At 39.0% G+C, this 27572-nt stretch overlaps 1 protein-coding gene across 17 annotated transcripts in view; it reads left to right on the forward strand.

Annotated features, from left to right (window-relative positions):
* Positions 1 to 27572, forward strand: part of LOC144608748 (protein Aster-B-like) — a 395300-nt gene that overhangs the window by 228161 nt on the left and 139567 nt on the right. Inside the window, exon 1 of one of the 17 annotated variants that reach the window (XM_078426815.1) lies at positions 14757 to 14930. The exons of 15 other annotated variants lie outside the window; for them this stretch is intronic. Coding sequence is in view for 1 of the 2 variants with exons in the window: in XM_078426809.1 (XP_078282935.1) it covers positions 15066 to 15106 (41 nt within the window). In the remaining variant the exon portion in view is untranslated. One more of the 17 variants, XM_078426809.1, reaches the window with a different exon arrangement.

Here is a 27572-nt window from a genome sequence, read left to right on the forward strand (position 1 = left end):
AATGCACAAACTTCATACAGATAACACCCAGAGTCAGGATCAAATCCAGATCTTTGACGCTGCGCCACTATGCTGCCCCAAGGGCTTTGCATAGTCCTCTTTATGAACATTTAGGGACTGGAGTCTAAATTGGGTGGTAAGAGTATGGGAGATGCTGTCAGAATGTCTAGGGCAGTAACTGCAGTGCATTTCGTAGGTTGTATGCACTACAGTCAAAATGGAAGCAAAGGAAATTAATGTTTAGAGATTATTGGTATGTGTGATGGTAATGCAGTGAGGTGCGCGAAGCTGGTGACGTTTAGAACATAGAACAGTACAGCACAGAAACAGACCCTTCAGCCCACAATATTTATGCCAAGCATGATGCTGAGACCAACTTTTATCTGCCTGGACATAATCTTTATCTCTCCATTCCCTGCGTATCCATATGCCTATGTAAAGGTCTCTTAAATCCACCACCACCATCAGCCGCTGCAGCGCATTCCAGGCACTCAACACCCTCTGTGTAAAAAAGAAATGTCCTGCACATCTCCTTTAAACTTTGCCCATTTCACCTTAAAGCTATGCCCTCTAGGATTTGATACTTCCATTCATGGGAAAATGTTCTGACTATCTGCTTTATGAATGCCTCTCATAATTGTATATACCTTTATCAGGACCCCTGTCAACCTCCGGTATTCCAGGAAAAACAATCTAAGCCTGTCCAACCTCTCCCTGTAGCTAAGACCCCGTAATCCAAGCATCATTGTCGTAAACAACCTCTGCACCCTCTCCAAAGCCTTCACATCCTTCCTCATGCAATACTCCAAATGTGGCCCAACCACAGTCCACAGACTCACTGGAGTTTAGAAGGATGAGAGGGGATCTTATAGAGACATATAAAATTATAAAAGGACTGGACAAGCTAGATGCAGGAAAAATGTTCCCAATGTTGGGGGAGTCCAGAACCAGGGGGCACAGTCTTAGAATAAAGGGGAGGCCATTTAAAACTGAGGTGAGAAGGAGCTTTTTCACCCAGAGAGTTGTGAATTTGTGGAATTCACTGCCATAGAGGGCAGTGGAGGCCAAATCACTGGATGAATTTAAGAGAGAGTTAGATAGAGCTCTGGGGGCTCGTGGAATCAAGGGATATGGGGAGATGTTGGGCACAGGTTACTGATTGTGGATGATCAGCCATGATCACAATGTATGGCAGTGCTGGCTCGAAGGGCCGAATGGCCTCCTCCTACACCTATTTTCTGTGTTTCTAAGTTACACTCAATGCCCCGAATAATGAAGGCAAGCGTACCGTATGCTTATCATTATCATTCTATCTACTTGTGTTTCTACATTCAGGGAGTTAAAGACGTGGACCCCATTATCCCTCTGTACATCAATGCTGTGAAGGGTCTTGCCATTAATTGTATATTTTCACTTCAGTTTTGATTTGAAGGAGCACACATTGAGGCACTGAGTTTCTTGCAGTATTGCATATGTGTCCTCAGATTTGATATCTAGTATTAACCACTATCTCCCTAAGAAGCCTCAGGGTCCTCTGTTGGTACAGGGCAAATTTTCTCTGCACCTTCTTCACTCAGCATTGGAAAATCACAGGGTCTGTTCCCCATCAACTTGTTTCTATCTTTAGGAGGAGTACAATTGTTTCCACTTAATTTCCATCACCTGCATGATGAACAGTTTGCAGGTAGGTTTCAACAAGTGAAACTTTGTCCACTTTTGGGGAGGGCAAGTTACATTGCCCTCCATAATGTTTGGGACAGAGACCCATCATTTATTTATTTGCCTCTATACTCCACAATTTGATATTTGTAATAGAAAAAAAATCACATGTGTTTAAAGTGCACATAGTCAGATTTTATTAAAGGCCATTTTTATACATTTTGGTTTCACCATGTAAAAATCATAGTTGTGTTTATACATAGTCCCCCCATTTCAGGGCACCATAATGTTTGGGACGCATGGCTTCACAGGCGTTTGTAATTGCTCAGGTGTGTATAATTGACTCCTTAATGAAGGTATGAAACTGAGAAACAAGAATAAAACTGTTTGAGACATCAGCCAAACCTTAGGCTTACCAAAATCAACTATTTGGAACATCATTAAGAAGACAGAGACCACTGGTGAGCTTACTAATCGCAAAGGGACTGGCAGGCCATCGACCTTCGCAGCTGATGACAGAATTCTCTCTATAATAAAGAAAAATCACCAAACACCTGTCCGACAGATCAGAAACACTCTTCAGGAATCAGGTGTGGATTTGTCAATGAAGAAGACTTCATGAACAGAAATACAGAGGCTACACTGCAAGATACAAACCATTGGTTAGCCGCAAAAATAGGATGGCCAGCTTACAGTTTGGCAAGAAGTACTTAAAAGAGCAACCACGGTTCTGGAAAGAGGTCTTGTGGACAGATGAGATGAAGATTAACATATCAGAGTGATGGCAAGACAAAGTATGGAGGAGAAAAGGAACTGCCCACGATCCAAACCATACCATCTCATCTGTGAAACACAGTGGTGGGGGTGTTATGGCCTAGGCATGTATGAACTGTTGAAGGTACTGGCTCACTCATCTTCATTAATGATACAACTGCTGATGGTGATAGCATAATGAATTTTGAAGTATATAGACACATCCTATCTGCTCAAGTTCAAACAAATGCCTCAAAACTCATTGGCTGGCAGTTCATTCTACAGCAAGACAATGATCCCAAACATACTGCTAAAGCAACAAAGGATTTTTTCAAAGCTAACAAAAAATGGTCAATTCTTGAGTGACCAAGTTAATCACCCGATCTGAACCCAATTGAGCATGACTTTTATATGCTGAAGAGAAAACTGAAGGGGACTAGCCCCCAATACAAGCATAAGCTAAAGATGGCTGCAATATATCTGCAGAACATCACTAAAGTTAACACCCAGCAACTGGTGATGTCCATGAATCACAGACTTCAAGCAGTCATTGCATTCAAAAGATATGCAACAAAATACTAAACATGACTACTTTCATTTACATGACATTGCTGTGTCCCAAACATTATGGTACCCTGAAATGGGGGGACTATGTATTAACACTGCTGTAATTTCTACATGGTGAAACCAAAATGTATAAAAATGGCCTTCATTAAAATCTGACAATGTGCACTTTAACCACATGTGATTTTTTTTTAAATTACAAATCTCAAATTGTGGAGTACAAAGGCAAATAAATAAATGATGGGTCTTTGTCCAGAAATTATTTACAATAACTTATTTTCTTATTTTCCAACCTGGCAATCACTTGCAAGCATGAGAGTTCTTCCTTCCATTCTTCCTCTGTTGGATGCAACATTTTGAATATATTTCTAGTAATCTACTATAGTATTTACCTGAAGTGCTATTGAAGGAAAAGGGAGGGCTTGGAGATTGTAATTGGGCCAGAAAGCACAACTGTGCCTTTGACCCACTTTTCTATTATCATGCATTCTGATTTTATATTTTCCTTAACATTAGAATCTGTATTTATGAAATGCTATCTGCTTTGCAAATTCAATCTGTTGCTGGTCATCTACTAACAACCAGACACAATTGCAGCTAGACAGTAAGATTGAAGTTTTATTTTCATAAATCTAGATGTAGCAATTTAATATTTAAATAAGTTGATAAGAAATGGGTGCCATTGGCCGGACATTTTCAACAGTTTTTTCCATCCATATAAATTGTTGCAAAAATTATGCATGCATTGATTTTAAAATTTCTATTTGTATATGTAATCAAATGAGTAGATGTTTTCATGATGCATTTCAGTGGCTCTTGAGCTAAGCCGCACTTAATTTGGGAAGTTCATTTAAAGCTATGTTATGAGTGTACATACAATACCAAATTATTTTATGACATAAAACAATATTTCAGTAATTCACATCAAGAGCCATTGCCACTGATGTATGCCTGCTGATGCTAGGTAGCATTTGTACTATTTCTGTAATCTCTAAGCACTTTGACTAACATTTTATTTTTAGCAAACGTATACTGGGACATGTCTTGATAGCCAGGAGTAAGTACCACAGGTTTTCATCTAGTCAAACGTCATGAATTCTCTGACTTTCAAACCTGCCTTGTAGGGATTGGTGTTGTATCTGTCATTGTGCTCGCGTATCTGGACACATTCTTGCTGAGGTTCCCCAGGATTTGATGCTGTGCTGTACCTCATTGATTTTATGCTGGTTCTGGTCTGCCACAGATTAGGCAGCTCTATTGATAGCCAAGAGGATTTTAAGTCAATGGAAGAGGAGGTAAAGGGAATGTAAATATTTTAAAAACAATTATTTTACATTAGTTTCATATTTTTAATTATTTCTATGTATTTTGTTTATATTTTTAATTCTAATTTTTATTTTTTAATTCATAATCTCAATTTTAAGAAGATTTTAAATGTTTCAATGATGGGGAAAAAAGAAGCATTGTGAGGTTGAGGAAGATGACATTAAACAAACCCTTTGAATAGAAAAAAAGCAGGAAAGAACTCAAGCAGGGAATTGGAAGGGCCAGAAGAGACCATGATTTGTCATTGGTAAATCAGATTAAAGGTAATCCCAAAGGTTTTTATGCATACATTAAAAACAAGAGGGTAATTTGGGAGAAGGTAATATCACTCAAGGATAAAGGAAAGGCTTCATACTTGTAGTCGGAGTATGTAGGGGAGGTACTAAGAAGGACATGGATGATAGTAGGATCAGTGTGAGGTATACAAATATGTTAGGGCATTTTAGGATCAAGAAAGTGGTGGTGGTGAATCTCTTGAAGAGCACTATTGTGAATAAATCCTCAGAGCCTTATGGGATCCATCCCAGGTTAATGAGAGAGGCAAGAGACAGGGTTTCTGGGGCCTTGATGGAAGATCTTTGTATTCTGTTCAGCTGCAGATGAGGTTCCGGAGGGCTAGAGAGCTGTTGTTCCTTTGTTTAAGAAAGGAAATAACAATAATCCAGGAAATTATAGGCTATGGAGCCTCACGCCAGTGGGAGGGAACATATTGGTGAGGATTCTCATTGATAAGATCACTTGCATTTGGAAGAGTATGGGCTAAATTGGGACTGTTAGTATGGCTTTGTCCGGGGCACGTCATGTCATAAACTTGATTGACGTTTATGAGGAGGTAAGAAATGTGATTGATGAGGGTAGGGCAGTGGTTGTTGTTTGCATATACTTTATTAAGGCATTTGATAAGGTCCCTCTCAGTAGGCTGATCTAGAAGATTAAAATGCATGGAATACACAATGATTTGGTTGTTTGGATTAAGAACTGTTTTACCCTTAGAAGACAAAAATTAGTGGTGGAAGTGTGTTATTCTGGCTGGAGGACTATGACCAGTGGTATTCTACAGGGATTTATGTTGGGACTTCTTTGTAGGAAGAAACTGCAGATACTGAAGATAGACACCGAAGATAGACACAAAATGCTGGTGTAATTCAGTGGGACAGGCAGCATCTCTGGAGAGAAGGAATGGGTGACGTATCAGGTTGAGACCAGAAACGTCACCTATTCCTTCTCTCCAGAGATGCTGCTTGCCCCGCTGAGTTACTCCAGCATTATTATCCAGCATAATTATTATTCATAATATATTTATAAATGACTTTAACAAATATGTAAATTGGTTGGTTAGTAGGTTTTCAGACGATACAAAAATTGGTGGAATTGCAGGCAGTGAAGAAAGCTGGCAATGGATATAGCAGGATACAGATCAGTTACAGATGCAGGCAGAAACGTGGCAGGTTGTGTTTAATCCACGTAAGTGAGTGGTGGTACACTTTAGAAAATCAAATGTAAGTGAACAGTATACAGTTAATGGCAGGACCCTAAATAGCATTGATGTACAAAGTGATCTTGAGGTTTATCCATAGCTAACTGAAAGTAGCAAGATACAGATGAGTTACAGATCTGAGTGGGGAAATGGCAGGTGGAGTTTAATCCAGGCAAATGTGAGGTGTTTCATTTTGGAAAGTCAAATGTAAGGGGAAGGTATACGGTTAATGGCAGGACCCTCAACAGCTTTGATGTACGTAGGAATCTTGAGGTCCATGTCCAGAGCTACCTGAAAGTAGCAACACAAGTAAATATTGTGGTAAAGATGGCGTCTGGTATGTTTGGCTTAATCGGTTGGAGTATTGAGTATAAGAGTTAAGATGTCATGTTGCAGCTTTATAAAAGTTTAGTTAGGCAACATTTGGAATATTACATGCAGTTCTGATTGCCCCATTACAAAAAGGATGTGGAGGCTTTGGAGAGGTTTACTGGGATGTTGCCTGAATTAGAGGATAACAATAAGGTGAGGTTGAACAGACTTGGATTGTTTTCTCTAGAATGTGAGAGATTGAGGAGAGAACTGATAAAAGCTTATAAAATTATGAGAAGCATAGAAAGGGCAGACAGTTTTGTTTTTCCCCGGGGTGGAAATGGCGAATACTAGAGGAACAACTTTAAGGTCAGAGTGAGAAAATTTAAAGGAGATGTGAGGACCAAGTTTTTTAGTCAGTGTGGGAGGTGCCTGGAACACATTGCCAGGAATAGTGGTGGGATCAGATAGGAGAGTAGCGTTTAAGAAGCTATTAGATATGCAGGAAATGGAGGGAATAGATCAAGGGCAGGCAAAATGGACTAGTTTCATTTGGTATCATGCTCGGCACATACATCATGGGCTGAAGGACCTGTTCCCTTGTTCTATATCAGCAGTTAAAAATGGTAAAATTCACTTAAGGTTAGACATGAGGGAAAACTCTGCCATTTGGGGCTAGGATTCATACATGCTGCACTATCTGAAATCTAGTGACTGTTGCAGTCTTGTGGCGTGAATTGCGTATGAACAGGATCAGAGAGTTTGTCCTTCTACATCCGGGCGAAGTGAGTGTTAGAAAGTGATATCTGCAGGTGACCACTCAACAATCTTAATTTATTGCCTCTTGCTCTTTTGAATCTATGTTGAGAGTCAAGAGTGTTTAATTGTCATGTGTCCTGGCAACAAAACAATTAAATTCTTACTTGCTGCAGTTTAATAGGCTCATTAATGCAATAGCACAAATAATTATGTAATAGTAATCTAATACATTAATAAACAATAATAATGCCACATAACTTAATATTGCAAAACTGAATTCTGTGATGCAATCAAAAACAAAGTCCATAGATGTTCATAGTTACTGATGTAATGGCTAATGTGCTGTGTTCAAAAGCTTGATAGTTCCTGGAATGAAACTGTTCTTTAACCTGGTGGTTACGGTTTTGAGGGTCATGGACCATCTTCCCAATGGTGGTAGCGAGATGAGAGTGTGGTTTGGGTGGTGTGGGCTTTGATATTAGCTGCATTTATGTCTGCAGCCGCCTTTGTTTCTGGATGTTTGAGTTACCGAATGAGACTGAGACGCAACCAATCAGTATGTTCTCCACTGTACACCTGTCGCAGTTCAGTAGAGTATTCGGCAATCCCCTTAATCTTCTAAGAAGTCTGAGTTATTCAGCACAGTGGAGCATTTTGTTTCTAAGTTAAGGTGGGAGTCAGAATCTGTACTCTGAGCACTGAAATGCTTTAAACCTATCCAGTTTTTTGTGGGGATGGCCAGATGCCTTGCAATTCAGGAGGAAATGGAATCCCATTGTACCAACAAATGAACGAGTCATTGTTTTCAATGTGTGTTATGTGCCTATTGAATGACAAAATGACAAATTCTTTAGTCTAAAGAATGTCCCGATCTGAAATGTTGCCGGTCCATTCCCTCCCCAGATGCCGCCTGACACGCGGATTTCCTTCAGCACTTTGTGCTTTGCTCAAGATTCCAGCATCTACAGTTTCTTATGACTCCATGAACGTAAATAGAAGTAAAGAATGCACAGTAGAATAAAATTGGAGCTTCACAGAGACCCTGTATAGGACTGGGAATGAAGAGAAATAAAAAAAAAACAGGTTGTGAAAATGTTTCTATGCAATAAATGGAATATAAATATAAGGTGATTGGATGAGATTAAGTAAAATGTGAGAAAGGCACAAAATGACCGACGGATTAGGCTGAGTGACTCTATTTCCCTGCTGCCTCGTCTCTCCATAAAATATATAAAATACTATACAACCACTTCAGGTACAAATGGTCTTCTAAAATACTGTATAAATCAAGATCAAAGGCAAGATCTGAAAATGTAAGATTTCACTATTTGATTATTGTATAATAAAAGCAGATCACAGACAAAAAATGCTGAAATGTCATGACCTTCAGGAGTTGAAAAGCATCTGGCACCCATAAGACCAAATTCATGTCCTGCTTCCATTTTAATTACCATAATAATATTTGAAAAAATCAATTGCATGTTTGTGTCCTAATAACTGCTTGCTGTCAACTGTTGCAAATCCTTGATGTTTTACATCTGACTTTCAACCAGAAGGATAATATCAGAGACAGATGATGAAACATAATTTAAATCTGAAGCATTAGTCAGCTGAGTTCAGCATATTTCATACCTGTCCTTTATTTTTAGTGTGCAGGTGGGCATGTCACTAGAAATACGTGAGTCAATGCAGCATTAAATTCCAATGTAAATAGTAAGTTCTTTCAAAACATTGGTTGGATCTTAATGCTGAGAAAAGTCTCCAAAAATTGTAGTGATCATAGGTTGGTAAGAGGAGAGAATAATACCTGGCATTTATGATTTATTATTTAGTTGTGGTTTCATAATCTGGCTATTGTACATTCCTTTCCCCATTCTGGAAATGGTGCTTAATAAAATAAAACGCTTGATAATCACCTTGACATTAACATTTTCCAAGTGTTTATCATCAACAAGTACATTTAAAAAAAAATGTTGGACGTGAAAAAAACATTGGGCAAATGATAACTGATGATCTGCTGTTATTATTATAAATTAGAGCTTAATATCACTTGAACTGACAAAGGTATTGCTAAATAACTTTTCTAGGTCTCTGCCCATTAAAATAGAATATATTGTAGATTATATATTAAAAATTATTACATTCTCATTTCCAACATATTTGCAATAATCGTTTGAATGTATGTGATTTGGATTTCTTAAAAATATCGATTGGTACAACGAGCAATCTTTATACTTAAAATACTTCTAACATCCTGGTCACGTAAAGGTTTGCTGAATCATCGAAAATTAGTCAGTTATCCTTAGGCTATTCTGGGAGTGATCATACCATCCGGCAGTCTCTCAGGAACACAGAAATTTTCAATTTTCAGATTATGTTTGTTAGTTTGTCACAATGGGTGTTTGAAATGCCGGCATGAATAGGCTTAATTTCCCCCTGAGATAGGAAGAAAAATCTCAGCCAAGGTTTCTGCTCCTGAATGATAGATAGGAAGTGACCTCTGTTGCAAGTATGTATTGCAGCAGGAGGCTCAGTTGTGTTATATCAGGGTGATTAGATCATCAGGCAAGAAAGATGTTCAAAATCCTTTCATCTCAAGTATTCGGCGTAATCTTTGTGGAAATTTTACTAAATACCTGATGAGGGAAATTGAGGCGTTGGTCAAAAACAAGAAGGATGCATGGGACAGGTATAGGCAGCTGGGATCAAGTGCATCCCTGAAGGAATTTCGGGAACTAAGGAGTAAACTGAAAAAGGAGATCAGAAGAGCAAAAAGGGGCCAGGAGAGCTCTGGTGGGTAGCATTAAGGACAATCACAAAAGATTTTATAAATATACTAGACTAAGTGGACCCGTTGGGCCTAAACCTCTCCTACCTTGGTGCAGCACACTCTCCTCACCCCCTCCCCTCTCCCCCCCCCTCCTCCCCTCCCTCCCCCTCCTCCCTCCCCTCTTCCCCTCTTTCTCTCTCCAGGGAAAATGCTGGGAACTATAGGCAGTGAGCTTAACATCTGTAGTTGGAAAGTTACTCGAGAGTATTCTGAGGGATAGGTTATACAGGCATTTGGATGGGCAAGGGCTGATTAGGGATAGTCAGCATGGTTTTGTACGTGGGAGGTCATGTCTCAAAATCTAATTGAGTGTTTTGAAGACATGACCAAAAAGGTCGATGAGGGCAGAGCTGTAGATGTTGTGTACAATGATTTCAGTATGGCATTCGACAAGGTTCCGCATGGTAGGCTGCTCTGGAAGGTTAGATCACATGGGATCCAAGGAGAGATTGCTGAATGGATAGCAAATTGGCTCCATGGAAGGAAGCAGAGGGTGATGGTGGAAGGTTGCTTCTTGGACTGGAGATCTGTGACTAGTAGTGTGCCTCAGAGTTCGGTGCTGGGCCTGTTACTGTTTGTCATCTACATCAATGATTTGGATGAGAACATACAGGGCAAGATTAGCAAGTTTGCTGATGATACAAAAGTGAGTGGTTGTGAAAGATTGCAGCAGGATCTGGATCGATTGGCCAGGTGGATGGAGGAATGGTTGATGGAATTTAATACAGAGAAGTGTGAGGTGTTGCATTTTGGGACATCGAACAAGGGCAGGACCTACATAGTAAATGGTAGGCCTCTGAGTAGTGTTGTCGAGCAGAGGGATCTAGGAGTACAGGTGTATGGTTTCTTGAAGGTCGAATCGCAGGTAGATAAGGTGGCCAAAAAGACTTTTGGCACTTTGGCCTTCATCAGCCAGAGTATTGAGTATAGCTGTTGGGAGGTCATGTTGGAGTTTTATAAGACGTTGGTGAGACCACATTTATAATATTGTGTTCAGTTCTGGGCACCATGTTATAGGAAAGATATTGTCAAGAAAGGGTTCAGAAAAGATTTAAGAGGATGTTGCCAGGTCTAGAGGGTGTGAGCTATAGGGAGAGGTTGAGTAGGCTGTGTCTCTATTCCATGGAGTGCAGGAGGATGAGGGGGGTCTTATAGAGCTGTACAAAATCATGAGAGGAATAGATCGGGTAGATGCACAGTCTTTTGCCCAGAGTAGGGAATCGAGGACCAGAGGACATAGGTTCAAGGTGAAGGGGAAAAGATTTAATAGGAATCCGAGGGGTAACTTTTTCACACACAGGGTGGTGGGTGTATGGAACAAGCTGCCAGAGGAGGTAATTAAGGCTGGGACTATCCCATCATTTAAGAAATAGTTAGACAGGTACATGGATAGGACAGGTTTGGAGGGATATGCACCAAACGCAGGCAAGTGGGACTAGTGGAGCTGGGACATTGTTGGCCGGTGTGGGCAATTTGGGCCGAAGGGCCTATTTCTACACTGTATCACTCTATGACTCTATTACTTATCCCACTTTCATTGTGCAGGTCACCGCACTCAGCTCAGCTCTGTCCTGTGCAATTTAAATCCAGTGAAATGAAGATGGGGTTTTGATGGTACAATATACATAGCAAAAACGTATTGATCATTTTGAAGTATCAAAATAAAAGAGAGATGAGAGAAATTTGGCTTAAAACCCAGAAACGGATGGATAAGGCTGCAAGGCTGGAAAATATATTGATAGTATATGATGCAATGTTCAGCCACTGTTTGAACAAATGTCAGGTTTTGGCATAAACAGCTGACTGGACAGTGAGATGGGTCAGTGGGAATGGGTGAAGGATAAACAGTGATTGTACTCTCTATACTGTTTTATCATTTGATGCCAAGAAACAGCCCGATGCATGGAGTCATAGAATTATTAAAACACAAGAGGAATACATTTATCCTATCTGGTCAAGGCCACTATTTGGAGAAGAATATCTAATTGGCCTCATTTCCAACTCCTTTTCTACATTTTTTTCCTTTCAATTATTTATCTAATTCCTTTTGAAAGCCATGACTGAACCTGCTTTCTTCACCCTTCCGGGCAAAACGTTGCAGATCATTCACAGTATGAACATTACTTAATACTTTCCTTTTGCTTGCCAATCAATGTAAATCTATACCTTGTGCTTCTTGACCCATCTATTATTGGAAACAGTTCCTCAGTATTTATTTTATCTTCATGACCTTGAACACAAAATATCTCGTCTACATTTTCCATTCTAAATGCAATCACCCTACCTTCCCAGTTTATCCACATTTCAATTCCCTCATACCCTGGAATTATCTTGGTAAATTGTTTCCATACCCCAAAAAAAACCTGTTGTACAGTTTTTTAGATTTGATTGTCTTACTAAAACATGTTACATTTTTAGGAAAAAACTGTAATCTTCTAAATGCGCCCTCTCCAGTAGTACTTCTCTATGTCCTCTTGATGTCCAACATTAACCCCCTCACTGTTCACTTGATTTCCAAGTTTTGTCTTCTGCACAATCCAAAATATTTCCGAGTACATTCAGTGCATAAATGAAAGCTATATCCAAGGATAAATCTTCAGGGAACACCATTGTAAACCTATCCTTTTACAAAAAAAGAAGAGTCACTACCATTCTGTTTCCTGTTCCTGAGCCAATTTTACTGAGCATTTTATTCCATAGGATTAAATTTTGCTGACAGGATTTATCAAACACCTTTTAAATATTTTTCCATCACATCAACTACATTATCTTCATTTGTTCTCTCTTAACTGATCAATACATTCAAATAATTACTTAGACATTTGCCTTCAACAAGCTTAATTGGCTTTCCGCTTTATTATTGTACACATGTCCAAAAGACAGTAATTGTTGTCTTTTATTATATCTAGCAGTTTTTCCACTTTGGCATTTTGAGTGCTTGGCCTGTAGTTGCTGATTTTATCCTTGCATCCTTGTTTGGGCACGCATATGGAATTTGTCATTTTCCAGTCTTCTGAGATTATCAACTCCTCCGACCAACATTGCATCCTGGAGCATCTGATGTCCCGTCCCTCTGCAATTTTCACCTACTTTTTTAGTATCTCGTCTGATCCTGGTGACCCTTCTACTGAAAGTTCAACTACCTTTCCAGTACAATCTTTTCTAGAAGAGTTTCAAAATGTATTTGATGACTTGCTGTGGTGATTTTGGAATGGACTCATGAGCTTGAGGCAATATATTAACATGTAGTAATGCAGAGTTAGAATCAATGAGTCATGTTCAGCTTGGCATGCTGTTATTGTTGCAGATTCACAGGATTCAGCTATTTAAAATCCATATTACAGCAGATGAAAGAACAAAATATATATTTTAAGTTTTCTGTCATAGGATGCAATGTGAGAAAGTGACCTGTGGCCAAATTGTCGCCTATTATGCAGCATAATTCTAAATGTCTATCAGTTTCTTGTTTGTACCATGTGTTCTTATTTAATTGTGTTAGCTTTTCTTGATCATAAACCTTACCATGAAATGTCATCTGCCCTTTTCTTACTGCAAATGCCTGACCTGCTGAATTCTTAGAGTACTTTATTTTTACTTAATAACTCTCTCCTGAATAAACATACTTGAATATTAAAAACAATGCTTAATATTTTATTAATTGATATGTGGTTTATGTTACTCTTCATTCAACAATTTACCATTTTGACTGAACGAAATTCCAGCTGCTTCATTTGCTTTGCATTAGTGACACTAAAGGCTGTGTGATGCTTTTTTATCTCCATAACTACCATACTATTTTAGACACAAAGTGCTGGAGTAACTAGCGGGTCAGGCAGCATTTCTGGAGAAAAAGAATGGGTGCTGTTTTGGGTCCGGACCCTTCTTCAGACCCAAAACATCAGTACCGAGCCAAAACGGCACCCATCTTTTTTTTCTCCGGAGATGCTGCCTGACCCGCTGAATTACTCCAGCACTTTGTGTCTATCTTTGCTATGAACCAGCATCTGCAGTTCTTTCTTTCTACCATGCTATTTTTATTTGAAAATAATATTACATAAAAATAAACTGCTGTCTCAAGAAATGTACAGCCTCAATTGTAAAAACTTGGACTGATAGAAGCATGAACTGAGTTTATAAGATGGCTGCATGAATGATTGAGGGTGTGAAGTAATGTTGTCACAGTTGAAAGCACAGATCTTTAAAAACAGTCATTCTACTGAACATTCCACGAAGGAATGAGCTGTTAAATCAATCTCAAATCTAGGGCAAACCAAAATAGTTTAATGAGTTACGAAGTACTTAATTCTGATACATTTTATATAAAGCACCATTATTAGTATAAGTGTAATCTATATAAAGATGAGGGCATATAATTTGAACATGCCAAGCTAATTAAGAACAAACTGAAATCAGATGTCTGATTATTTGAATCTCTGATATCCTCCATTGCATAAAGTACCCTCTTTAATTCTCATGTCCATAAGATTGCAAAGCAAAATGTATCTCTTCATCCTTGAGAGGAAATCTATCCATTTGTGCTGTTGAGAGGCATGGAACTAAATGGCCGACGTTTCCTGGGACAGTTTGAAGTAAGCCACAAAAACTGTACCAAATCTTGTCATTGCTGTTTAAAAACAACTTGCAATCGGCAATTGTATGGCATTCTTTTGCATTCCAATTGCTCATCGCGGTCAAATTTTTATTTGAATGCATTTGGATTACGTCATACTCATAGTCACTATACTTAAATAGACAGTATTTCACTTTATTTTAATGGACCAAGAAACAGTAATACAATAACATTGAGTACCTTTTCCTTTCCCAGTCTGCATTAGACTTGATAGCATATTAGTTCCTGTGTGAAAAATCCTATTCAATATCAGTATGAGAGTAAAATCTGTAGTGATGAATGATCCAAAGGTACTGGCTGAGAAGCACATCTGATCCCCTATATGCAGCATTTTGGCATTGATTAAGGGATTACACTTAAGCTGCCACCAGCGATTTCCATTGACGTGCTCTGTAGCTGGCTGCACCCAGTCCATTTAATCTTTTACTCGTTGAGGGCATAGCATAGGAAAGCGGATGGTGCTGCATCCATGAATTTTTACTTTGGTGCTCAGCTCTTGTCAGCCTGCTTCAGTCAGCTGTGCTCCTTGCAGAATGTCAGCAGCAGAGTTTGAAGCTGCAGGCTGTGTGAATACAGAACTGCATACAGAACTGCTGGCAGTGGCGAAGTGTCAATTGAAGGTGAGGTACTTGTCTCGCTTTACAGCACAGACTAGGGAGCTCTGCTACATTTGTGAATGAGCACTCGCTATTGTGTGTTAGAATGTCGTGGATCCATCAACCTGATGTTTGGGGAAAACGGACTGTGGGTGTTGGATGCTGTGTACTGCACTGATGAAAGGTTTCAAGCTTGCATGGTAAGTATAAATCTACAGCAAAGCTGATCTGCACTGTGCGCATTCTGACAAAATTGAATCAGTCCAGTTTTTCTCGAAGAGATGCAGATAACTTCAAAAGTAGAAAATCACTGCTGTTGATTATTTTCTATTTGTTATTGTGTGTTATAGTAATACCTTTTAACTAGTTGGCTAAATCAAAATTAAAATGCACTGTTAAAGACAAAATATAGTTTTGTTAATAGGTTCTGAACACAGACAGGTTTTTAAGCTGTGTGCATTGGTACAGATTTATGAAAATATTTGTTTATAATACATTGTGCAGTAAATAAGGTTATGTACATATCTGCAACAACAAAAAAATCCTGATAAAACTTAGCAGTTGTATAGCGATTGGATGAAGCATAGCATTTATGCCATTCAGTCTTATTCTCTCTTATGTAAAACACAAAATGCTGTCCAATTGGGAACTCTGACTATGAAATGGAACTGACCTGAATGCGACAGTACTTGGAACTGATTTCCTGTTGCTGAGTTTTATATTTGTGGATACGCAGGTGCTCTGCTGCCATCCTGAGTTTAATGACTATAAATACATGCTGCAGCATCAATTTCCCTTTCTTAAAATGGTTTGAGAACAGAATTTTCAAAATAACTAATTTACTGCACAATGCTTTGGTTAATCCTGTGTAGCCTGTATTTATGTTTGTCAGTTTCATTTAGCAATATGTTTGACAACTTTGTTTGGACCTATTTGCGGAGATATGATTTACTTGGCATATGATCATGTGACAATTGTTCACATATGTTATTCCTAACGCAAGAAAAGATGAGCATGCTAGATTGCCAGGCCTTTCGAGCCTGCCCTGCTTTTCCATATGATCATGGCTGATCTATGCTGGTCTCCACTCCTCTCCTCAATTTTTCAAATATTTATCTGCATTCTCCTAAATATATATCTAATGATCTGGTCTCCACCATCTTGGGGGTGAACAATTTCAGAGATTCACTCCCTTCTGAGAAAATAAATTTCTACTTGGCTCAGTTTTAAATGATTAGCTCATTATTTAGTAGCTGTGCATTCTTGTTCATCACTTTCCTATGAATCAAAACTAAAGGTTTGGCCTCCAATTCCCAATGAAACCATAATATTGTCAATGGCAATTCAATGATAGGAAAACTCCCAAGTTCTTAATTGATTGCATGCATTGGCCAAAATTGGGTTCTCTGAGGCTTCGTTGTTTATTCATTGTATTTTCAATCACCATCCTATTCAAATGTTCACATTGCACATTATCATTACTTCATCATTCTATATTTCTGAATGAGTCAATGCAGCCATGCAGGTGCTGTATCTGATTAATACTTTCATAATGAAATCTATGTCAGATCTTTTCAATGAATCACTACGGAAACAACATTCTCTTAGAATTTGTTTTTGTAAGTTAGTGCAAAGAATTCTTGAATTATGTCACGGGTACCCAAATGAACTTTAGAATGAATAAAAACTTTCAACGCCATGAAATAACATGATTATAATGGAGCAATGATACTGAACAATGTTCAACAAATTTGTATTGTACTTTGATCTTTTGATCTTCAGATTCTTTTGCTAAAATGATTAAATGATTTCAGTACTTTATCAAGTATCTAACAGTGTTTGGAGATGTTCTTTGTTTCTTGTAAGCCAGCATTCTCAGTACAGTACTGGTTAATTTTTAAGCAGAACTTCACAAGAATATAACTGCCTAATTTTACTTTGTGTTTTGTGATATAAAGCGTTGATGTAATAATTATAAATTCAATAGACAGTATTATGTTTCTGTGTTCTGAAGCACAGGAAGCAAGGGTGTTGATATTAGTGATGTTGTTTAAAAGCTTTGAAGAAAGACGTAGTTTAAAGTTAACAGTTACTGCGCAGGTTTCCCAAAGCTCAGGCAAATGGAGGTAAAATGAAGGCTGGTTATTCAAATAGGTCATATAAAGCGGATATGATCCCCACCTATCTCTCATTGAAATCTACTCCCCTTTGTTAGTTATGGCCACTCATCCTTGAAGCAATTATATACCTGGTCTAACCATCTCTCAGATCCCTCGCTGCAATCTTGTACTCCCCAAGGTAAGCAAATCTAAAACGAGAGAGCATGTTTCAAAGTGAGAGGAGAAAGATTAAAGAGGGACCTAAGGGGCAACACTTACACAGAGTGTATGCCTATGGAATGAATGGCCAGGTGAAGTAGTTGAAAGGCCATAATTATGACATTTAAAGGGCACCCGGACAGGTACATATATAAGAAAGGTTTGAATGGGTATGGGCTATTTGCAAGCAAGTTGGACTAGCTCGGTTGGGCCCCTTGAGGGGCATGGACAAGTTGAGGTGCAGGGCCTGTTTCCATGATGTAGAGGTCACAGACTCTTCTTACAACAAGTTTTTTCTGTGATAGGCTCTCGTTGCTATGACTTCCAGGTGAGGAATGTAATTAAAGATTTAATCAAAAATCCTGGTATGAAATTTGACTGGATTTCTACAATGTTAGTTTTGATGGAATTCTCCTTGCCACCGCTGCAATCTCACACCCAAGCCCACCCCCATCTGCTGCACCATCACCAGTTATGTTTAAGACCAATATAATTAGTGATTGCTATAAACTATAAATTGCTAAGCTGATCCAGCAGCTTGGTTAATAGTTCTTTTAGATTGCATTGCCTTTTAAGATAAAAGATGTTTGCTTTGGTCATTCTAATAACATATTTGAGGTGGTGGAGCTGAACTTGGTGATGTTTCCCTTTCAAATAGTTCACATGGGTTTGCATCTCATTTGTTTTAACCATTTGACATGTTGATTTGTGAGCAATGCAATTACGAACACTGAAGCCTCTATTCCACCATAAATATCTTTGATTTCTAAGTGATCATGTACATTGGTTTATACTTGTTGGATGCTACTTTTTTGGTTGTCTGTGACATAAATAGAAAACAAAATCAATTAAGTGTAGAACTGCAAAGACAATGGAATCGGTTAAGTGTTGTTTACTATATCACAAGTATGATTGGTCTTTATTGGATCACAACAAAATAGGATCATCAAATTTATGGAATTGATTTGTTCATATGGCACTGTTGCATTTGCAAGAACAGTCATTTTAGTTTGCTTGAGTTCCAGTTGTCTTGTGGAAGTTTAACTGGTAGAGCAGTCAAATCATCTCAGGATCTGTACAAAAAGAGATCAAGGGTTTCTTTCATTGACCTTAATTTTGGCTGTATTATTGCGATCATACATCATATCCTATTTTCCCTGATTTCTTTCAAAGTAAATCTGTACTATAAATAGGCTGATTTAATCGATAGAAGATATGAATTCTTTAAATGTACTTCTTTCACTTGTCTTTTAACTTCACTTAAAATGTCTTTTAAGTAGTGGATATTTGATCAACTTCAGTATTCTAATACATACTATCTCAATGTACTACTTGTGCTTTTACACTAAAGACAAATGCTTATGGCTTTGTATATCTATCGCATGTGTTCATTTGTTGCAGATTTGTACAAGTAGAGACCGACTGTTGTGGACATATAAACAGCTGGGATTATTTCCTCTGATCGGATTTCAAACTGAACCGCACACCCCCACCCTCTTCTACTAAGTGTTGCATGTGTGCCGAGTTTTTATTCCTCAATGAGGTCTTTGTTGTGTAAGATCGCTCTTATGCAAAGTCCTGAATTTGCTAGTTGCCACCTGGGTTCTCTTCGCGCGCCATTAATTCAGTGTCATGTAAGGTTCTTGAGTTGAACTTTTGATAATCCACTATTCGATTATTTGAAAATCCTGATTATTTGGCACCTGACTTAACAGGGCCTTGAAACTTTGATCCCTTGAAACTCAGTGGGTCCAGTCCTTTGATCCCTTGAAACTCAGTGGCATTCCCTGGTTCCCCCTGCTCCCTTTAAACTGACAGGATCCTATTTCCAATGTGGGGAATCATCAAAGTCCTGAATGTGTGATATTCATGGTATGTTGTATTTTCTTTCCATTTATTTCTTTCATTATAAATATTGGCTAATCGCTCAATAATACTTGGATCTGGTGAAGTATAAGACGATAGACTTTTCTATACCTGCCATGTAGAAACTCTCAGAATCATGATTGTATCTCACAGACATAAATGTATTATGCAATTTAAAAATAATTGAGTATATATGATCCACGTGGAATATAATTTGATAATTTGCCTTTTTCAATTGTAAAGCATACTTATGATATTGCTGATTGTTTCTGACCATTTCAATGATTTTAAGCGCTGCCCCTTGCTGCAGCCCTAACAACTGGTTAGTACTATCTCTGCCACAATGGATTTAGAACATGTAGGCTTGCCTTTCCTCGGCCACTTAACTCCAGTGTATATTATCATCTAACCCTGAAAAAGAAAGTAGTGTCAGTGAGTATTTTGCTGCTTTCCTACAACCATCAGTTTTATGAACCTACCTGCACAACCTTAATTCTTCCTCAGTAACAGAACACTACTGACCACCTCTTGCGCTACCATAGATTTGTTTTCTGATTGTGCTTTGCAATTGAGCAAAAAGACAATCGATTGCCTTTTGGGAATCAAAATGGAGATGGAGATTTGGGATGATACGAAGAACCATGAATCTCGTATTGGGAGCATACAAAAACTCAGCATAAACAGCAAAAGGAGTATGCCAACCCATAAACTACCAATTATCCATCTTCTGAAGCACCTCCTGGCCCATCTGTAAATCCTATATTGGCCTCACAGTCAACTTGAAACCCACACAACCTGAGTGGAATTAAATCATGTCAATCCTTTGGGGATCAAAGGGAATTTCTTTGGGAACTGGTCATCTCTCCTCACACAAAACATAGTACTGGAATAACTCAGTGGGTCAGGCAGCATCTGAGGTGGATTTGGGATGGCAAAGTTTCAGGTTGGGGCATTTCTACAGACTGATGAGGGAGCAGGTCATCTCTTCTGCTTTGCATTTGCCTCCTGAGCAGCATTCAAACCCGTTGCTTTTCCAAGTTGCATGACCCTGCATTTTTTTCCTGGATCTGAATGTTTCCGACTTAATTATTTGCTTCTGCTTCTTGAGCAATGCAGCATTATCCAGGTATTTGCATGACTGGTTCTCCAATGACTTTCATGAATGGAAATCTCTTGTGTTTACCTCTTGGTTTAGGTTTACTATTATGACTAACAGTGAAAAACTTTGTTCCGTGTGCTATCCAATGAAATCGTATAGTGAAAAACATAATTAGGAGGCAGAAATCAGCCATGATTGAATGGCAGAGTAGACTTGATGGGCCGAATGGCCTAATTCTACTCCTATAACTTGTGAACTTGTAAATACATTTAAATTGAACTTAAGTACAATAGGTAGAGCAAAGAGAAAGATACAAAGTGCAGAATATAGTTCTCAGCATTGTTGCTCACTGTAACAACGATGGAGTTGAAAGGAAAAAAACTCATTGTGCAAAATAGTTTTCAATTTCGGTCTACAAGTACCCATGAGCCATGATACTGATTTTGTTCCACGGTGACTGAAGATGCATTCCAGGAGTAATCAAAACCAGTTAACATACATACCCTCTTTCATAATTCCAATCCAATGATACAGAAGTCATAGTGGAATGAAAGGAATGTAATTGTAGCTGTAGTAACACCACCTTGGATGATCATTGCCCTAATAAGACGCAAGAGGTTTCATTTCAAGTTGTATTTAAATGTATTAAATATTATACTTGAATATGCTGACCAAAACAAAATTATTATGGAAGATATTTATGAGTTAATTTGTGAAATTCTTATTATGTTAGACATGCTTCTGACATTTTGCAAACAAATAGCATTTCAGGATTGTTGTATGTTATGAAATAATCTGAGGAACAAAAAGGTACAGAATTTAAGGCGGGCAAGGAGTGCGCTCCAGGATAGATCAAGTCACTGTGATCCTTTATGTAGTTCCAAGTAGCAAATCTACAAACCTTTGACATAATTAAAGGGCTGTTATAGGCCGAGTGATAACCCACTCAACTGAATCAACGTTCAAGTCACTCTTCAGGGAGTTCATTACATACAGTGCCCTCCATAATGCTTGGGACAAAGATCCATCATTTATTTATTTGCTTCTGTAGTCCACAATTTGAGATTTGTAACAGAAAAAATCACATGTGGTTAAAGTGCACATTGTCAGACTTTAACAAAGGCCATTTTTATATTTTGATTTCACCATTTAGAAATTACAGCAGTGTTTCTACATAGTCCCCCCCCCCCCCCCAATTTCAGGGAACCATAATGTTTGGGACACAGCAAAATCATGTAAATGAAAGTAGTCTTGTTTAGTATTTTGTTGCATATCCTTTGCATACAATGACTGCTTGAAGTCTGTGATTCATGGACATCATCAGTTGCTGGGTGTCTTCTCTGGTGATGCTCTGCCAGGCCTGTATTGCAGCCATCTTTAGCTTATGCTTGTTTTGGGGGCTAGTACCCTTCAGTTTTCTTTTCAGCATATAAAAGGTATGCTCAATTGTGTTCAGATCGGGTGATTGACTTGGCCACTCAAGAATTGACCATTTTTTGTTAGCTTTGAAAAACTCCTTTGTTGCTTCAGCAGTATGTTTGGGATCATTGTCTTGCTGTAGAATGAACCGCCGCCAGCCAATGAGTTTTGAGGCATTTGTTTGAACTTGAGCAGATAGGATGTGTCTCTACACATCAGAGTTTATTATGCTACTACCATCAGCAGTTGTATTGTCAATGAAGATAAGTGAGCCAGTACCTTCAGTAATCATACATACACAGGCCATAACACCCCCACCACTGTGTTTCGCAGATGAAGAGGTATGAATGAATGAATGAATGAATGAATGAATGAATGAATAAGTTTATTGGCCAAGTATGTGCATATACAATGAATGTGCCTTGGTGCTCCGCTCACAAATGACAACACAAACATACAGTTAACAATTAAGAATAAAGCATTAACACATCAAAACAATAAGGATACAACTTTACGGTCTAAACATTTGGGTGAAAATAAACCAGAGTAAAAAAAGAAACTACAGAGGTTGGCTATTGAGTAGAACTACCACTCGTGGAAAATAGCTATTTTTATGTCTGGCTGTGGCTGCTTGGACAGTCCGGAGTCGCCTTCCAGAGGGAAGTGCTTCAAAGAGTTTGTGGCCAGGGTGAGAGGGGCAGAGATGATCTTGCCCGCTCGTTTTCATGGCCCTTGCTGTGTACCGTTCGTCAATGGGGGGAAGGTTGCAGCCAACAACCTCCGGAAGGTTGCATCCAACAACCTCCAACAACAACATGCAGCCTCCGGATGTCGTGCTTGGTGGCTGAGCCAAACCAGACCATGATGGAGAAGGTGAGGACGGACTCAATGATAGCAGTATAGAATTGGACCATCATTGCCTGTGGCAGATTGTGTTTCCTCAGCTGCCGCAGGAAGTACATCCTCTGTTGGGGCTTTTTGACTGTGGAGTCGATGGTGGCCCCCCATTTAAGGTCCCTGGAGATGATGGTTCCAAGGAACGTAAATGACTCCACAGATGTGACTATGGTGCTGTTGATGGTGAGTGGGGGGAGGGGAGGGGGAGCTCTTCAAAAGTCTACAATTAGTTCCACTGTCTTAAGAGCATTGAGCTCCAGGTTGTTGCGATGGCACCAGGACGCCAGCTGTATCACTTCCCATCTGTAGGCAGATTCCTCCCCATCCTGGATCAGTCCAATCAGGGTTGTGTTATCCGTAAACTTGAGGAGCTTGACAGAGGAGTCTGTGGAGGTGCAGTCGTTGGTGTAGAGAGAGTAAAGGAGAGGGGAGAGTACGCAGCCTTGCAGTGCTCCTATGCTGAGGGTCTGCGGGTCCGAGTTGTGCTTTCCCAGCCTCACATGCTGCTTCCAGTCTGTCAGGAAGTTGATGATCCACTGACAGAGGGGTTCAGACACAGTCAACTGGGAGAGTTTGGAGTGTAGTAGCTCTGGCACAATGGTGTTAAATGCAGAGCTAAATGCTAAATAAGAAGGCAATTAAACACACCTGAGCAATTACAAACACCTGTGAAACAATGTATCCCAAACATTATGGTGCCCTGAAATGGGAGGACTATGTATAAACACAACTGTAATTTCTACATGGTGAAACCAAAATGTATAAAAATACCCTTTAATAAAATCTGACAATGTGCACTTTAACCACATGTGATTTTTTTCTATTGCAAATCACAAATTGTGGAGTACAGAGGCAAATAAATAATGGGTCTTTGTCCCAAACATTATGGAAGGCACTGTAATCTCAGCAACCTCTGCAGTGCAGTACCGAGAAAGATTTCAAGTTACAGCAACAAAGTTAGCCCCATCTACTCTTTCAAGTGGACATAAACTGAATAATTTCTTAATTCAAGCAAATTTTGTTATACGTGACTTCATTACACAAATAAGTATGAATGCTAATAATCTGAAGTATTCAGTATTTTACTGGAGATTATGAGGAGTCTGATAGTCAAAAGTACACCGACAAAATCTACAGATGAATCTTTATTGATGTGCTAGCCAGCAATAATGTGTATCTGACAACTACGGGATTCATAAAAATACTAACAGCCAAACATCAAACAAAACGGACAGGGCAGAAATATTAAAATGTCTTGCTAATTCTCTAAAATGTTTTTTTTCAACAGGATTTTTTAAATAATAAAAAAACAGTTGCATGAATTTTAACAAAGAATAATGCTGAAGGGAAGGAGAATAATTAGCCTCAAGGACTAGGGAGAGAGGTCACAACAAAATTATGGGGAGATTAATAACAAGCACTCGTGGGGTGATGCTCCTCCTTTCCTTCTGGGCTGTTAAAATCAGCATGCAGATTGCTTCAAGCCATATGTATTTGCAATGTTAATGTAATATTCATTGTAAATTTGCTGATAGAATTCCCAATTATTTGTCAAATTTTTTTACTGCACAGTTATATCATACAGAAGAAATAACCTTTAGGTTCTAAATATGAAAATATTGCAGCGACAAAGGCATGGAAATTAATAGAATTTTCTTAATAGAATGATCATTATGCTCCATATACATGGCAGAGAGTGGATAACCTAGTTACTGTCCCACAGCTTACATAAAACAATTTAAAATTGCTAGGGTTAAATTAGGGCTGAAGTAATTTACCTGTGCTGAGGAGATGATCAGATGGACCCAGATGTACACAATAAGAACATGGGATGCATTAATTTGTCCTAAGAAGTATGAAGGTAGATCTCATGGGACAATATCAACATTTAAAAGGCATTTGGACAGGAACATGGTTAGGAAAAGTTTAGAGGGATATGAGGCAAATGGGACTAGCTTAGATGGGACGGACATCTTAGTCGGCATGGACAAGATTGGCCTCAGGGCCTGTTTCCATGCTGTACGACTGTGTTTTTGTTAGCAAATTGGTACTTAAGAATCTATTCAGCTATGCTTTAGTCCAATATATAATTAGGTTTTGATAAGCTGCAATGTTATTCTGGTTTTGCTGTAACAATAAATTATAAGATAAAAATCATCAAAAATTTGCTTGATGAGAGAGGTTTTGAAGTATTTCTTAAATGGGGAAAATGTGTCAGAGAGATGGATTGATTTTAGGAGGGAATTCTAGATAGGTGAAGTTGGTCTTGATAGCTGAAGTTGGAGCTGATTATTGCAGTAATTTGACTTGGAGAGTAAACCAGCATGGAGTGAAAGCCTGCTTGAGTGAGATTTTCAGGAGGCCATGAGCTGACTCAGGGCACTTGCATATGATTTCACTGAAGTGAAAACAGGAGGTTTAAGTGATGACGTGGATATGTGGTCAAGCATGCCATTTGACTCTGGTTCCATTTCATACAGCTGTCAGGAGGAAGGATGGAGTTAGTAGCTGGCGAAAGGAGTTTGTGGCTTGGTCTTCCTAATATTTAGTGCCGGAATACTTGTGATGGAATCTTGGTATCTGCTTGTCCAGACAAACATTCTGGGAAGTTATGGATATTGCAGGGGTCAAGAGAGGTTGTGGTGAGCAGCAACTGGGATGTTACTGCAGCATATGTGGAAACTAGTGGGTTGTTTTCAGAGGATGTTGCTAAAGGGCCGCACAGCTCAGAAATATGAAGACCCCAGGGGGAAAGCTGCTGGTGTAGGAAATCAAGGTATTAATTGTGATTCACTGGTTCCACTGAATCGGCAGGAATGGATACAAGAAAATCAGGCAGTATCCATGGGGAATGTATGGAAAGGAACTGCAGATGCTGGTTTAAACCGAAGATAGACACAAAAAGCTGGAGTAACTCTGGAGAGAAGGAATGGGTGATGTTTTGGGTCGTGACCCTGCCTGTCCCACTGAGCTACTCCAGCTTTTTGTGAGTATCCATGGGGAAACAGTCATATTTCAGAGCAAGGTCCATTCAAACAATCAAAAAGAGAGTCTTAATTTACACAGAAGGGGAGAAGTGGAGAGAACAGAGGGGAATAAAAGAATTCCCCAGGGTTCCACTGGGTGCATAAAAGTGTTAATTACTCATAAACCAGTTGTACAAATGGAAGAGAGAAAAAAGAAACAAATTGAAATGGAAAGGTATAGTTTTATCTGTGGGAGGAGGGGGTGTGGAGAGGAAGGGAGCTAACCTTAGTATTAAGTTCCAAGAGTAACTTGCCCAGATAGGAAATGAGATGCTATTCTTCAAGCTAACTTTGGGCATGTTGGTGTAATTTTGAAGGGCAAAACAGAGGTCAATGCGAGTGGGATGTTGCATTAAAGTGGCAGAAACTTGAAAGGCTCTCTTGGAGACTGGAGGCATTATTTTTTGCTCGTTTCCAGTATCTGCAGTCTTTTGTGTCTACAATTCAAAAGTAGTTTCCTCCCAATTATTTTTCCATACAACACAGCAACAAAAGGCTGAATGGCAGATAATATCAGGACTGCAGTCAATATTTACAGCAAATTATGTAACATTATATAGTTTATAGTAATTGTGGTAAATAGATCTTATTTCAAGATTTTTGCAATCATGTTGCCTGTTCAGTTGTGTGTGCATATTTGACATTTTTTGTGTTACCTCCTTACACCCTGAATGTGGGCAGATTATTTTGGAGTCAGAAAGTGTCAGTGACGAGTAACATACTGTATTATCAATGGAAACAAAAAGAACAGTTTGTGCTGTCAAGTAGGAATGGGAATGGATTGGTACTGGGTAGCAATTTTCAAGGCATCCCTGTGTATTCGCATGTGACTGGCTTGAATGTTTCATGGAAATTAATTAGATCAACATCTGCAGAGCGGTGAGCCAGCCAGCAGTCATTTTCCCCAGGATGGATTAGAAACAGTATCTCTGCTACTGTCCAGTGTGTTTAGTGTAATAGAAATCAAGAACAATGCATTAACCGTTCATCTGCAAATGTTTAGGGTAACTAGAACAAGGGGTACTTTCAAATGTGACATTGGTTGCAAACTGAAGCAATTCTGTTCCAACATTGAACTTGAAGGTGCTGTTGCCCAAACTAACTCTTAGCATTTTTTTTTGCCAAATATTTTAATTTGTTTCCAGTTCTCAAATCATCTTTTAATTTGAATAATTTCTCTCAATTCAGCTAAATGAGATCTTGAACACTGCCATCAAATCTTCTCTCAGTCTTCTCTGCTCCAAGGAGAGCAACCCCAAATTCTGTGGTCTACTCTCATTCATGAAACAATTCTAGTAAATATTTTCTACAGGTTGTCTAAGGTCTTACATTCTTTTTAATGTAGTGGCCAGTGTTAGTTAATGCTCCAGATAAGGCTTAACCAGTAGTTACTATTTATTTTTGTTTTTGAAGCTCCGGATCCCATATGCTTTACCAACCATTATCTCAATGTCGTCTGTGCATTTCCCTCCATAGATGCTGCCTGACCTGCCATATTCCTCCAGCAACCTGTTTTGATGCAGTGTTGCCTGCTTGCTTGCTCAATACTCGAGAAGCTTGATGCCATTCAGAAAAATGTGGCCTGCATAATCAGCACTTCCTCCTTCATTCTATTTATTCTTTCCACCGTGTGCTATCTGCAAAATGTACACAGTTACCCACCAAATCTACTTTCATAGCAGTTATGAAATCCATGACCTCTACCACCATGAAGGACAAGGGCAGTAAGCACATTCAAGCAACATGACTGGCAGGTTACTGGCAATTTGCCGACCACCCTGACTTGGAAATGTGTTCTGGAATTCCTTGTGAGAGTAAGTTCACTAGAAAGACTTCATTAATTTAAGAAGACAGTCTACTACTGCCATGTGTAGGAAAGAACTGCAGATGCTGGTTTAAATCAAAGATAGACACAAAATGCTGGAGTAACTCAACGAGACAGGCAGCAACTGGAGAGAAGGAATGGGTGATGTTTTGGGCCATGATCGTTCTTTAGACTATCCCTGCCATCTCAGGTCAGTTAAGGATGTACTATAAAACT

Source organism: Rhinoraja longicauda, chromosome 32 (assembly GCF_053455715.1).
Source record: "Rhinoraja longicauda isolate Sanriku21f chromosome 32, sRhiLon1.1, whole genome shotgun sequence".
Taxonomy (NCBI): Eukaryota; Metazoa; Chordata; class Chondrichthyes; order Rajiformes; family Arhynchobatidae; genus Rhinoraja; species Rhinoraja longicauda.